We start from the raw sequence: 15,510 nt of genomic DNA, 5'->3' as shown, positions 1-15,510 counted from the left end.
CTGGTTGTCTAAAGATAGAATACATGTACTGCTTGAAAGTGCAGGTACGAAGCTTGGCACAAGGTTAGTTTTGTATTTTAAAAGAAATACTGTCGTTACACATGTAAACAAAGACACTATCCCAGACCTAGCTTAAACCTTCCCAAAAACGGGCGAGTTGTTGAAAAAAAAAAAAAAGTTACACAACTGTACAGAAACAGAAGCAAATATATAGAAAATACATTTACACGTGTATAATATACATTTTTTTTCATAACCCTCTGTCTGTTAAGATAACACTCTTCATTCAAAAATATATATGTTATGTCAAAGGAGCAACTTGGTAGCCTGACACACAAGTGCGGCTGAACTGGTCTATGTCATTCATGAGAGTGGATTTCATGTTGGAAAGGGGCAAAAAGCAGTTTTGCACCACAGTGTTTTTCTCCCAGACCATCTGGGTCGCTCCTCAATAGCTTGCATTTATGATGTTGATCTCACGGGAGGGGAAAACCTGCTGTGCTCTATCGTAACGAAATCACTCCAAACCCATAATCACCTTGGTGACTTACGGTGACCAATACAGTTAAGTCCGCATCTGTCAAGTGCTATCTACAGCCAAAAACATTTACATTTGCAGAAATGTATTTGTGCTTTGTACAAACCGACAGCACATACAAACGTGAATACATCAGTGGCTTCCTGAAAAGCACAAGCTTGCACGAGCTTGCATTTCATAGTTACTGGAGCTGGAAGGATCTCACGAGAACCCGAGAGTTCGTTCACACTAGCGCTCTTTGGTCCGTTTTGAATGAACTGGCTTTTGTTTTCCCCCTTGCTGAGGCTTGTTTAGTCAAGTAAGAACATAGCAAGCGGACTCGGATGCGGACCAAATCAATTGGTGGCTTCCAAGCAAACTTAGTGTGGTTATGTTTTGTTGAGAAAACAAAACCTGCCCTCGATCTGCTCCAACTGACAAATAAATAGAACATACCCTTGACGCCATCACGGTAACACAATGAAAGGTAGCTCACAGCTGAAGGCGAGTTCGCTTCGCCTTCACGTTTTGCACGTATGAAGTTACCATGTGGAAGTTAATTCATTTGCGACGTTCCCTTTAAGTGCACTCAGCTATTTTCTGGGGTAATAAAACCTTATTCCGGTTTACATTCTTGTGCCCGTTGTAGACCAATTAGAGAAGAGAGCGACGGAATGTGGTTTGTCGTGACACATTTTGGTCCGCTTGGATTTTTTTACCATGTGAAAAGAAACCAAATCAAGGGGAAAATGTACCAGGTTTACGAATCCATCAACTGTTTTGGACCAGAAAACAAGTATGAAAGCACAACCTCATGTCTTTACTGCTCATGAACTTGGTTAACAAAAGTGGAAAAGACTATTCGCACAATCCCCAGAAATCTTGGATGCGTGATACTGACTTGCGTGCGTCTAACTTTTGGTTCTTTGCAAATGACCTGGATAAACTCAGGGAAGTGTCACTCAAGAGGGTTTCATCTTATAATTAGTTTCCTATTCATGTGAGTAATCACATACCGTACACACAAATACATATTTGCTTGTGAGGCTTGTTGATTGACTGCTGAATTATGAACAAACATGAGAATATTGACCCCAAAGCAGCTTTTGAGTGTAATATAATAAAATGTTCGTGAGCTAGACAGACCTGAGGCAGTTAAATGTTCTGTCCAGTAGTATGTAGTTTGTTGTATAGTTGTCCCTATTGAATCCATACATACATGGGCGGCTGAGAGATATGCTGCAGCGAGCAAGTCCGTTTTACAAAACTATGAATTTGCCAGTCATTCAACTCAGGAAAGAAAATGTTGGATGGAAGTCTTTCATTAAGAGCGACAAAGCCAAGGGGCTTTGGATCTTCGTTGTCAAGGGTGTGGCAGGCTTTTCAGTGTTAAAAAAAAAATAGCACTGTTCTCTTTTTAAAATGGGACTTTATATTATATTTTTCCTTCCATCTTCTCGGTCTATTAGAGTTTTAAATCAATAACTTTATGAGCCTTTTTCCCAAAATGTCTTAAAACTACATATCCAAATACGTGTAGCATTTTCACATTTCTTAAAAAAACAAAACAAAAACACAAAAACAATGTTGATACAAGGTTAATATAGCTCTCTTTGTTTTGTCCATCTGTTGTCATTAGAACTTCCTTCTATCCAGATTGTGGCACATAGTGGCATTATTGGCACATTGTTCAGAAATCGAGTTCATCTTCCACCCACAGAAGCCCCTTTGGGTGCCTTTGTCAAATGTCAAATATGTATCAATGATTAGAGATATCAGTGATCTTCACAGTCTCGTCCACACGTCCTGTGAATGTACCAATACGGTATATAGTCTACGTCTTAATAGTGAAATATGGGAGTCTGTATGCACTGTGACTGCTCTGTTTGTCATCTCTAGAAAAATAAATATCTTCGCCAGTGTCCAAAGAGAGATCACACTACTTTACAAAAGAAGCCGCTGCGTCCATTTGGATCCTGTAAAGATGCAAAGAACAAAATCATTTACACCTGATTATAAGAGTCACTGTAACACAGCCATCTTTTTAGTTTTTATCAAATCTATCAGTTAGCGTTAGTTTCTGTCCCTGAAAAAGAAAATACAGGTCGATTACCTTTGAGGTAACGGTCTCTGACATTGCAGAGATAATAAGGAATTTAGTGCTGTTAAAAGAATGTAGCAACGGGAGCGGCGCCGTGGAGACCTGCATTGACTGAGACAAATGAATGTCCAGGATCAGAAAGATGCTCTTCTCTCACTGGGCTACCTGGAGGAAATCTATTCATTTTCAAATATGGGTCAAAGGCAGTCTTATCTCCTGCAACACTGTGGGACCACAGCTTGTGTTTAACGTTCACAATTTCATTACAATTTAAAAGACGGATACATGATATAGGCTATAGGTGGGCATTTGATCAAATTCCTTTGACGGATTTTGCAGAAAATGTAGGTCAATGAACTTGTTATTTATTTCTTATTTTTTCAAATATTTTTTCACGAGACAAGAATCTCTCGCTGAATGTTCTGACTTCCAGCTTTGGCGCTAGTGTTGTTTTGTGGCAAGTTATGCTACCAGGCGGGCTTGCCAACCGTGGATGTATCTAAACCTCCCGTTCAATAGTTGACGAAATTAAGATTACGTTCCTTTGTTGCGGTTAATGTGCAGTAAAGATGTGGTTCTTATTTTCACTTTCATGACTTCTATACCCTGTTGCGTCGTCTAGCTACTTTAGTTTGTTTACTATGGATTCTTTATTTTCCGCGTCGACAGTTTTGTCGTTTTCAGTCAGTACCTTGCAGTTGTTAATCACGTTCGTGTGCTCTCTTGATTCAACAAACTTCCGTTTAATTCCTCTTATTTTGCTTGTCGGCTTTGGGGTTGAAAATTCCGCGTATTTTGCGCCTCTTTTTCCTTAGACGGCAAACAAGCACCTCTGCTGGCCTCTATTTTGCCTCCATTGCATTAAGAAATGTTGCATCAACAATCAACTCCACATCATCGACCATCCCTAATCCCAAAAGATTAGATTATTCAATAAACTTTGAATGTTATTAAGTAATCCTGAGACAGGACAGAGGAAATTAAGGAACAGACACTCATAAAATATCAAGCGTACTTTGAATGTAACAGCACAGTACCTACCAAAGCATGAATTCAGGAATCCTCTTCCTCCCAAGGGAATTGAACAAGGCCTTTAAATTGTCAACATGAGATTTCAAACCATTTCTCTGACACAAAGGCGACAGGAATCAGTTGTCTTTCAGAGGGGGAAGGCCTGTGAGTGAAGTTTAAATATGTTACATCATCATCTTACAATATTCAAATACTAGGCCGTTTTATTGGACAGTCATAAAGTATACTGTCTACAGGCACTTATATGTGGGCAATTATCATAATTGGATAACTAATGAGTCACAAGCAACAGAAATCATGTATACATATTTACCGGCAGTAGACTTTGTAGGCAGGGTGTTTAATTATTGAAGACGCTTTGGACTGTTTGTACCAGATGAATTACTCTTCCCTCACTGCCAGCATAATAAATCTGTTGCAGGCTTTGGATACAATAAGCAAGTGTGACCGTCTTTGCATGCCTAGCAGCTCAAATGACAGTAACTGTTATCCACTCTTGACAGTGAATGCTGTTAAAACTAAGAAGCTTCTCGGCACACGACGCACACAATGTTCAAGGTATGAAACTCCAAAAGGCAAGGTTTTAATGTTACCCATGCCTGCCATCCTCATCCACAAAGTGGAACGCTTTTTAAATTGGAGTGAAACACAGCCACACCAATGCTTTACGAGCATTTGTGTTTTGGGATGTCCCCGTGGTTAACATCTAAACATGGATTTAAGTGTTAGGTTGCGGTGGTGACTCTACTTTATTCGACATGGATATATTGCAGCTGTCAAATATTACATTGCGAGCCTTCTGAGAGGTGAAGTTGACGTTTCAAAATAATATACAGTACCTGTTTGCAATTTCTATTAAGCAGAAAATATCCCTTTAGAGACTTCCTAACCCATTTCACCACATCTATGGGCCGAGTCATTATACACAAAAACAGCAGCAGATTTCAATCAATCGAGTGTGCGACTCAGTGTACAGGGCATGCTGCTCACCCACCACTCTTGGGACCTGCAAGGTTACTTCAGGTTTATATTTGACTTTACTCCGATTTTATTCGGTATCGGCCGATATTTAGCATTTTATGTTGATCGGCTTTCATGTCATAATTCGCCGATCCGATTAATGACGTCATTGATCGGCTCCGCAAAAGATATTTACTCCGCGTCGCCGCGTGCACAGTATATTTGAATCCAAAGGCTAGTTTATTTTTAGCCTTGTCGTGTGTCTTTTGACGTCGTACTGTAAATATCTGACGGCCAATGAAGTTATTGGAAAAAGAAAATAAATAAATAAATAAAAAACACGAACCACGAACGGTTGGACTAAACATGCCGCCGTTCTGTCGAATCCTGCTCCAACGTTTCGGTGTGGGTGAAGTAATTTGATTAAAAATCAAGTAATTTAATTACAGTAAGTTAGCACCCATTATTTCTGTCATGTAATGTTGGTTTGACCTGACTGATTAGAATACATAATCTGATTTCCAACCTTATGGAGCCAAAGAACATATTTTACAATTGAAAAATCTCACGGCACACCACCAAACAAAAATGTCACAAAAAGTGGACACATGAATTACTGTATGTACTTCCTGCCATCTAATAGAAGACCATTTATCATTTGTTCTGTCGGTCACTGGCACAAATAGATGAACAAAGATACATTATGTATTGTAAATATAATTTTTGGAGCAATTAAGTACACAAGTATATACAGTAAATGAACAGGTCATTTAAATCGACACATTCCTCCAACAGTATGTGGCCTGGAGCTAGGATTCTCACTCCAAACATGAAGACCATGGAATGGGCATTTTAGGCTTACATAATGTAATTGAAATGTAGTGACAGGTAGATAGATTTTCATTTGAAGAGAATATGTTCTCATGTTCTTGACCCGACACAAAAATTGTGCTTAAATAATAGTTGACTCGCAAACAATAGTTTCAGCCTCAACTCGGAAAAACTGTGGTTGTTCGGGTTTGTCCAGCCAGATAGATAACAAAAATCACGATATTCAGATGAACCTCTTACGTTGATCATCATCTGCTCTGGGTCACTGGTCAGCCCCGGATTTGTTCCGAGTTTAAAAGATTTTTCGCACAGGAAATGAAAATGATCCATTCTTGGTGCAAACTGTTTCTATCATACACTCTTCAACTGTAAAGGCATTTTCAAGTAACACTGCAATTAAAATACACATCAAAACATGAATGGATGAATGGCAAATGATGACAGTATAATGGATGGCGAACCATGTCGCAGAGCCCAGCTCCCTTTCAAAAATGTGTCAAATAAATGAAAACTACTTTTAATTGTCAGTGATAAAACACGTGAAACAGTGTGTATGAGCCTGAAATACAGTACAGTGCTGCCGGAGGTTCAAACGTAAGATTTTGAGACCAAAATGTTTGGCCAAATTCCAAATTGTACGACCTCAGGAATTCCACTGTAACAGTAGTACACGCTTTTTGTATGAGGCACATGATGATGGCAGTGATTGTTTGAATAACTAACATGAGTGTGATGGGGCCTTGTTTCGTGTACCTGTTTCCATTGTAAGAAGTCTTGTAGACAGGCGTCTGCTGGATCATCTCGTCAGTGTAGATGGGCACAGCAGTCCGAACGCACTCATGAGAGCACTGCATGCTGTCATTGTAGGCAGTGAAGATATCCACCTTGCTGGGAACTCTGGCTGGGGTGAAATCTGTCAGGTTTTGGCAGCTTTCTTCCTGCTGGTGGATCTTGCGCTGATGGCTATTGTGGCGGCCATTTCCTGACTGTGCACAGCTACAAAAACACGCACCAAAGACAAGAAAACAAAATAAAATCATACCTTGTGCCTCAAATCATACCTTACCTGAAGAAGACAGTGAAGATTTCTTTTTATTGTCTTATCATGAGTATAAAGAAAGGGGACTTTCCTACCAGTTTTTAAGGACGAGTGTTGTGATCAAGGCTGCGATGACCATAATGAGAGACACAGTGATAGTGATTATCTGGTGAACTGCCAAACCTAAAATACAGTCAAGACAAGAACACAAAAAGAAATATTAATATTAGAAGAGAAAATTCTTTATATATATATATTTATCAAGCAAAAGCAAATGACATTGACTCATGACTTCAAATAAATTTACTCTTCTGGGATATGGTTTAGTTGTCCTGAACACAAATACAGTAACAGCATTAACTTGTACAAACTTCCACAGAATTTTACCTCCAAAATATTTCTTTATACATAATATGGGGAAACAAAAAGTGCTAATTCCTTGGAGAAAATGTCTTTTTAAACACATTCCTTTAATACATTTTAATAAAACATGAGGACATTTCGACAATTTTACATCAATAAATAAAAATGCATTAAAAATGAACTAAAAGACGTTTTCGATGGAACAAAAGCAAAACATTGTTCTGACCCCACCTCTCAGCGAATCCTTTATATCAGTGAAACACCCAGCCCGCCTTGTAGGTTTTTTCAATATGGAAAAGATTTTGTCAGTGATGCACCGAATTTTCGGCCACAGAAATTTTACAGCTGAAAATGGCACAAAAGTGCATTTTTGGTTTTCGGCCGAAGGACTTCTGTTGCCGAAACAAGAACTGCGAAACAGGACAGACAATAATTGTGGCGTCAATAGAACCAGGCCAAGTTAGGTTGACAGTTTGACCGAAAATAAATATTTAACTCAAAAGGTTAAGAGCAACACGGAACATTTTAGATGGGAAAAAAATTGTAAATAGTGATTTGTTTCATATTGTAATAATCACATTGATAGACTGATCAGAAAAAAAAAATTGCGATATGATTTTAGTGAGGTTAGTACACAGTCAAATTTGACAATTTTTTTTGATATGTTTAGGTTTACGGCCAAGAATTTTTGATTTCGGTGCGTCACTAATTTTGATGATAGTCTTGAATTAGTGAACTTCACCTTTAACAAACTTTCAGTTCAGAATGTGCTACAAATATTTGTTGCATCTCTTTCCCCCACACTAATTTAGACGATAATCCTAACCCACAACAAAAAGGTGACATTTATGCCTGAGTTTATCTTTTGTGCATAAACTTTTTGTTTCATATTTCAGGATTAATTATGCTGTGTGTGGGTGAGCGATAGTACGTGAAAGCTTATTGGACACAATGACATGTTGCAGCAGGTGACACGCTTCAAGAGGAGAAGAGAGAAAGAAAATCGGCGTCATGATGAAAAGGCCCCGGTGGGCCTTACACATCTCACCTCTCCATCAACCAGCTGTCGAGTGGGACTGATCGAAGCCAATTCGTCTTTGGAAAGCTCAAAAGGAAGTGCAGTCATTTTGGAAAAGCTGCCTGGTGCCTAGCTGGACAACCTCCTCTTGGATTATAAACTTCTCTGGTCCAAGTCAACCTTAGATGAATGATAGCTCTACTTGGCAAGGGAAAGACTTAGCTTCCAGCTGCAATCAGGAGTCCATTGCCAAAGGAAAAGCAGATTAACTTCTGACAAGTCATTTGCATTCCCTTCATACACTCTCTGGCCGTGACAAACGTCAAGGCTGTGTCCATTTACTGTATAAATTAACATCTGTCCGAGCTCAGCCATAATAGAGCGAGCCCCTGACCTTGATCAATAGCTGAGGTCCCTACAGTCCAGAATAGTTTAATTTTATATGGATGGTCAGGGTAGAAGGGGCTATTCTCAGGTCACAATATAGTAAATCTAATACATATACTGCATCGATCTTATGAAACCGCAAACAATTAAATCCTGCACAGAAACCGCAGGAGGTTGAGTCATATGTCGTATTCCCCAATATACTGGCCAGCATTGTTTCATTGCTGAGAGGACCAGGCGACTATTAGTAGAATGCCGTTTACCACAGGGGAGGCCTTCATTTGCAGAAGCACATTTCTTATGAATAAATAATGACACTTATATAATATAATGAACAGTATATAGTATGTAAAGTGAAACTAAACAAACAATACTATTATGGCGATATACAAAGCAAGGGAGGAAACGGGAGGAGCATTTGGCCTGGCTATGTAAAACTCATTCTGTGCTGGCAGTCAGGTTGAAAAATCGCATTTGGCAGGCACCTTCCTTTAAAGATACTCCGTTTGGAAAAATTGCTGCCAAGTAGAAGAGGCAGAGGAGATGATACAGTAGATAAAAATGAAGGGTACAGAACAGACCTCTGGGCAGCAAGCATTGCAGTCATCCTTCATGATGCTTTGATGTACATGACAAAGGAGACTGGAGAAATGGATTATGCCCCCATGCTACTTAATTTAATAAAAGATCTTGATCTTCATATAAAACTTCAGAGCAGTGGTAATAAATGTACAAGGTAATCTGAAGTTTCACTAGTGCAGGTTGTAGGACTGTTAAAATATGATCTATTACAAAATGAAACAGTGGATAAACCAATAGAATTCCCAAATATCTAACAAGAAAACTGTCTATAATAGCAAAGTGGAGACTCTAGAGTACAGTAAACCCCCAATGTTTTCGCATTTCACCATTCGGGAACTCACTAGTGACTTTTTTTCCCGTGGAACATAACCAACAAGTCTTCACTGCAAAACTCACTGATTTGTGGTTCCAGTTACACCCTAAGATCAAACCCAAATGCCTTCCACGGTGCCATATTAGCGGAGGAGTAGCTAGAATTGGCCACCAGCTCATAGCTGACTTTTGGCAATGGTGGAAGTTAACAGTTGATCAGCCGGTAACAGCTAGCAGTAATTGGAGACTGAAGTCTTCTTGACATATGGATTTCAAACATTTGAGTATTAAAAAAAAAGATCATTTTCACATGATATTAATGTGTTCAGGGAATGTAGATTGGGGAATAGTTACGGTTAAACTTTTAATAAACAATTCTAAAAAAAAATGTTTTTTGGGGTCGGGGGGGGCTTTAATTGCTTGCAGATTTTTTTACTATTTGAATCACGGCTTGGTCCCTAATCCCTAATGTGAGTATTGGTGTTTTTTTTTTTTTTTTTGTCATTTCTTGCCACATATCCTCAACAATGGCGTAGCATTGACAAATCTCCTCAGCCAATGAGCAACCAGCAGTGGTTTATGCTCGCACCCATGGAACCCCGTGTGACCAGTTTCTATAAATAATACAACGCAAGAAAAGGCCACTTTAAGCAGATAGTTATGGTGTCTGGTTTTACAGAACAATCTCACCGGGAACTGTGATCACGTCCTAAAGTTTTACTCCAATTATAGTCTTTACACTAGCTCGCAGTCAGCTATAGAATAGACTTTAAAGTTCTGCTACTGGTCTATAAAGCACTAAATGGTTTGGGTCTTGAATACATTAAAGAAATGCTAATGGAATGTAAACCCGGTAGGGCTCCGAGATCTGCAGACTTGGCTCCGATAGTGGAGCCCAGAGTTCAAACCAAACATGGTGACGCAGTATTTAGCTGTTATGCTCCACACAAATGGAAAAAGCTTCCAACAGAAGATTTTTTTTTCTTAAATCCATGTTAAAAACTATTCATGCTTACAATTTGGCGCTTTAAAAAAAAAAAACACTGTATGCTCTTTTAGTGATTTTTCTAAGTCTTTTATTTCTGTACTTTGTTTTAAAATCTCTTATGCTCTGCTTTTAAATGTTTTTGATCATGTAAAGCACATTCAGTTACCTTCTGCATGAAATGCGCTATGTACCGTAAATAAAGATGCCTTGCCTTGCCTTCCCTCGCTCAGACACGACACTCGCACTTTCCTGTATTACCAATGACAGAAAAGAACAGCACACCCACATTTAATTATATCGTGGTTATCAATAGTCTATTTTGAGACCGCATGTCTGCTACGAACACAGAATATGAACATGTTCCAAGGAAAATAACTACCCTGTGCTCTCCACAAAAATCTGTGTTGAATTTGTGAGACAATGACTATAAATTCAAACTATCAACCAACTATGTGGAAGTAGGGGCTGTTTATCTGCTAAAATGCATGACCTAACAATGCATTAATGGGGATATATGGAGAAATGATAGGCGACGAGGTTGAAATTACTGAGCAAATGAGTTATGAGTGTCAAACAGCTTTCATTTTGTGCGTATGCCAGGCTATCAGTGTGTAATTGCAAGCATTTGTAATAAGAGCCATTTCAAACTAATGGCAACAGCACCCACGCAGCATTCACTCATAAAGCTCTTGAATAATGTGGGGAACGCCCCTTTGAAATGTTGTTGGAGCTGACAGAAATAAAGCTGGAGATGGAGACATATTGAATACACCTTAATACACTTTGTAACGCATCCAAGATCACCTCTGCCACAGTCAGAAACCTTGACAGGACAGGTGAGGGAAAGACTTCCGTCAAAGGCAGCATGCTGATAATTAGGAATTGGCAATTAACGTTGGTGTCAAAGTGTCAATCTATACTGATTTCCACCGAGCCACCAGGCAATCTAAAACACTTACTGAAGGACAGAGTGCTGAGAGAGGCAGAGTGGCGAGTGGGGCGGAGAGAGATGAGGGAAAGGTTGAAGGAGACATCAGAAACAATTGTTCTACGATGCATCGCTCTCATTGTCATCGACATCACTGAATAATTTAGTCAGTCTGGATGGAAAATTCTAAAAAGGAGGCCAAAAAGAGGAAGCTCGGGTGTATTGGTACTTTGGTGGCATCTCAAGAGGGTAATGTGCATCTGCATTCATTAAATAGTTCGCATCCTGCAAATACTTGTTTGGACTAACGGGGAATTGAACAAGCCATTATTAGAATTCTTATTTTATTCTTATTATTAATATTTTCAGTGGGTGTGGTGGAATGTCTCTCTGGATGTTCTGAAGTCCTTTTTCAATGTCAGTGTTGTATCAGCTAGCGATGCCAAAAGACATTTCTATCCGGGACTGAGATGATGTTCAACATTCCAAACTGATTTTCTTGAAATTCTTAAGAGCACACAATAGTTACAACACGGGTTGTATATATTGTGCACTCCATTTTGCCTCACCTGCTACAAGACATGAATCCACAATCGATGTCAGAATTTTGAATGCCCAATTAACACTGGGTACGTTTAAAATCAGTTAGTGTGTGTCATGTCATGTTTCTATCTTGAGAAGATTAGCTTCACTGGTTAGCAGATGGACATTAGAAAGCCATTCATCTCAAATATTCCAAAAGACTGTTTTCCCTAATCTAATAGTCGTATCAAAAATAGCCAGCATCATCTCTTGCTTTAGGCGGGCCAGCATCTGGACCTCTCTTGCTTTAGGCGGTTAGACTCTCTGTCAACCCATGAAGAAATTGCTGAGCAAAGGACATACAGACAGTTAAAGAGCGTCTGCACACTCTGGTCTCTTCGTGTCCTCTTGGCTGGGTGTAAATCGCGCAAAAGGGGGTGTGACTCGCCTCGCCTGTCAACAGACAGTCAGCATTTAAGTCGAGATTAAATACCCGGGAGAGGGGGATTCATTTTCATCCACTTTCAATCGTCAATACTGATCGTGGGTCAATTAATTGGACTGCCAGGGCAACCGATGGTAAAAGTGGTTTCTGTATCTCCATGTGTTTTCTCTTGTCTTACATTGCTCAAGAGGTCGAGTTGTTATATGCCTTTACAGGTCTAACCACGAGTCAAAATGCCACCATTTCAATACTCGGTGGATGTACTTCTTTAAACTCCTCCTGAGACTTTTAACATTCATTTTACATGACCTCACTTAGCTGTGCTGTGAACGCTGACTCCACTTATTTCCGCTATTCATTTAACTCACTCACTTGCTCAACCGTCCACTTACTTAGTCACCTGTAAACCCTTCAGGATTCTAGGAGAAATGCGTAAGACCACAATATATTACAAATGACCATGTTTGCTTGCTCAACACAGACCTGTAAAACATAACTCTTTTATTCACATTTTCATTAGCATTTGGCAAGGGTCCAATTATCGCAAATGTTTTTACTGACTGTATTTTCAGCCCCCCGTCTGTGTGGCATTGAGTGAGTTACAAATTAAAAAGAACGCAACCTTTGAGGTACAACCAGTAAGCATCTGGAGACATCAAAACAGACGCTATGGGGTCTTTCATGATTGCAAGTTTATGAATTGAGGCATTGATCTTTAAAGCGTCCACTGTATTGTTTTAATGAATACGTTAGATACTAATTATTCATGTTAATCTTTGAATTTTTCATAGAGGCACTTACTTTAATTATCAGTTACATGTTCTATCCAGCTGTTTCTATAATTGTTTACAAGATCCTTTGCATCTATTTGTTCCTTGCTAATTGTTTGTGTCTTTTAGTGGCTGGCGAGATATTCACTTTGCTGCCCCCTGCCCGGGCGCTTGGGTACACCTGCCTTCAAGCAGCACCTCACGTCAGAAATTAATCGGAATGTAATTGCAGAATACTAAATTCTTCATTTAGGCAATGAGTCACATTCTGTTTTGCAAGAGCAACAACATAGATTATGAATGGCAATATTTCAATTATGGCTGAGCTGGCTAAGGGTTGGTAATCGTCTGCACAGTGGCAAAACGAAGTGAATGTCATGTTGCTGTTACTGGACATACTGTTATGCTCCCAGTATTATTTACAGAAAGAGCTCTAGGATTTGGATTATGGCAATGGAAACAACAAAAGTTGGCTTGTAGTAATTACTATGCCTACAGTAAGGGGGAGACAAAGCCTCCACGGCAAATTTAATGAGGATTCCCTCGTTGTCCTTGTAGCGTTTTTACTGAAGAGCAAGAAAATGTGATGTAATGTACAGAGACATTTAATTTTGGGAGGCAAAAACCTGACAGTGTTTTTAGTATCCTCAGAAGCTTGCATTTCGTATTGTGATAATCCTGTGATAATACTTCCTTTGCGGAAGTGTCAACTGAAGCTTTATCCATACACTGGCACATCAACTACATTGTTGTCAGAAGGGCGTTTTTCAGAATGAATTTTTTGGAATAGTGCACGAAGCACCCGCCCACCAAATACATCCCAGACAACTATAAACACACATCAGATAATTATGGTCATTTTACACGCATGCTTATTCACTGAGACAAAATACTGTACATTAATGGATTTTATTTGTGCTGACTGCTGACGTTATTCATGAGTCAGTTTGACTCATGCGGCTTATTTAGTGCAAGGGTGAGTGCACATACTGTAATCTCACAGTTACTGAGAGCCTGACTAATTATGATAAGTACTTTTTTTTCTAATCTGCAGTGACAGGAGCCTTATGTAAAGTTATTAGTATTTTTAAAGTTACACAATCCACTGCAGTTTCTTCAGTTAAACTAATCAATCGAATCTGAGGCAAAATGTATTTAGGAGATTTCTTTTCTCCGTCAATAATGTTAGAATCAGCAGGGTGTACGGTTGATGCCAGATGTGTTAAAATAATAATAATATTAATAATAATAATAAGAAGAAGAAGTATTCCAAAGGGTGACTGAGTTTTCTGTTTATTTGCATAAGCTGAATGACAGTGCCATGAAAAGATTCTGGCTTTGAGGGAATCAAAAACAGCAAAACACAATGGTGATGAATGACTGGTGATGAAACTGATTTAGGTTAATTCGATAGGCTGTATTATAATGCACCCCATATGAGAGAAATCGCCTGCTTGGTGAAAGGGAATGTTTAAGCTTGCCTTTACTCAAATAGGCCACATCAAAATGGAATCTTTAATCACTCTCCTGACATATTTATCATAGTTAAGTTGGCACAATGAGGGTCAGTCTAAAGGACAACAGGACAATGAACATATATGCACATACCCCCTACAACAGCTGGGTGCCAATTGCACACAGTTGCTGTATGAAAGTATTGTTGAGAGTCTAAAATACAACACAGGAAACATACATAATGAACACAAAGCCCTTTGTAAAAAAAAAAAAAAAAGAAATGTCTAGTTTTTGTTATTGTAATAATTTATATCTAAATGGTAGTGTGCAACCATTAGTCACTTCATTAGTCACATCATTTAAATGGCTGTTGGCCCATACGGTATCTGTTTAGAGTTGACCAAACCTAAAAAAATTGTCCAGGCCTCCCATAGAACCGAGATGTTGCTGGTTGTGTGGTAATTATATCCTACCTCGGGGCCACCATGAGGCAGACATGTTAATGTCTTGTGAAGGCGTTTCCTACAACAGCAAGGCACCTGGGCTTTGCCATGGAAAGTGATTCTATTCATCTCCTCTGATGAGTCAGTCCATTGATGTAGTAGCACGCACCCAACTGGAAAAATCATGCCCCCCCCCCCTCATTAGCTTTCAGTTAACAGTTGTCGACTTTATTAATATCAAACCGGACTTTTAAATCTCCCACTAACATCCTAATCATGTGAAAACGGAGACAAAACGATGCTGACAAGACAATTTGCCCTTTGGCGTGCAGCCACAGCATATGTTTAAATGTTGTTCAACATGACGTGTAATTGGTCCAAGATGAGTCCTCTTGCGGATTTAAGGGAACTGTTAATCTAATATTCCTAGATGAAGTTTTTGTGTGCCCTCAGCACAGAGGAACTGTCTAGAACTTCAGCAAAACAGAAGGTTGTTGGTCCATGTTGAGATCATCAAGTACTGTTACATACATACAAAAATTAGAATAATTCAGGAGAGTGCCGACGTCCACCAAGGTGGCAAAGATTTTAGTCTACATAACACCAAGGATACCTGACAAAAGACAGTTAAACACGACTCTGTTAATTACATCGCAATAGATATATATATGAAGTCGATCTGCCAAATCCCAAAGGTGGTATGAACAATGGATTAATACAAAACTACTGTAAACGGAAAAACAGTGCATGCTAGATGAGGCTACTCAACTGTACTACCTTTTGGGGGGGGGGGGGGGGGGGGTGAATGGCTGTAGGC

At 39.2% G+C, this 15,510-nt stretch overlaps 1 protein-coding gene across 1 annotated transcript in view; it reads right to left on the bottom strand.

The window, feature by feature from the left end:
• Nucleotides 1-1,896: 1,896 nt before the first annotated feature.
• ajap1 (adherens junctions associated protein 1) overlaps nucleotides 1,897-15,510 on the bottom strand; it is a 32,903-nt gene continuing 19,289 nt past the window's right edge. The window contains 4 exon segments of the mRNA XM_061665078.1: nucleotides 1,897-2,493; nucleotides 3,660-3,792; nucleotides 6,195-6,437; nucleotides 6,576-6,663. Of these exon segments, the coding sequence (XP_061521062.1) occupies nucleotides 3,720-3,792; nucleotides 6,195-6,437; nucleotides 6,576-6,663 (404 nt within the window). The 3' untranslated portion in view covers nucleotides 1,897-2,493; nucleotides 3,660-3,719.

This window comes from Phycodurus eques, chromosome 1 (genome assembly GCF_024500275.1).
Source record: "Phycodurus eques isolate BA_2022a chromosome 1, UOR_Pequ_1.1, whole genome shotgun sequence".
NCBI lineage: Eukaryota > Metazoa > Chordata > Actinopteri > Syngnathiformes > Syngnathidae > Phycodurus > Phycodurus eques.
The sequence above is the reverse complement of the archived record's forward strand: the minus strand, read 5'-3'. Positions and strand labels throughout refer to the sequence as shown.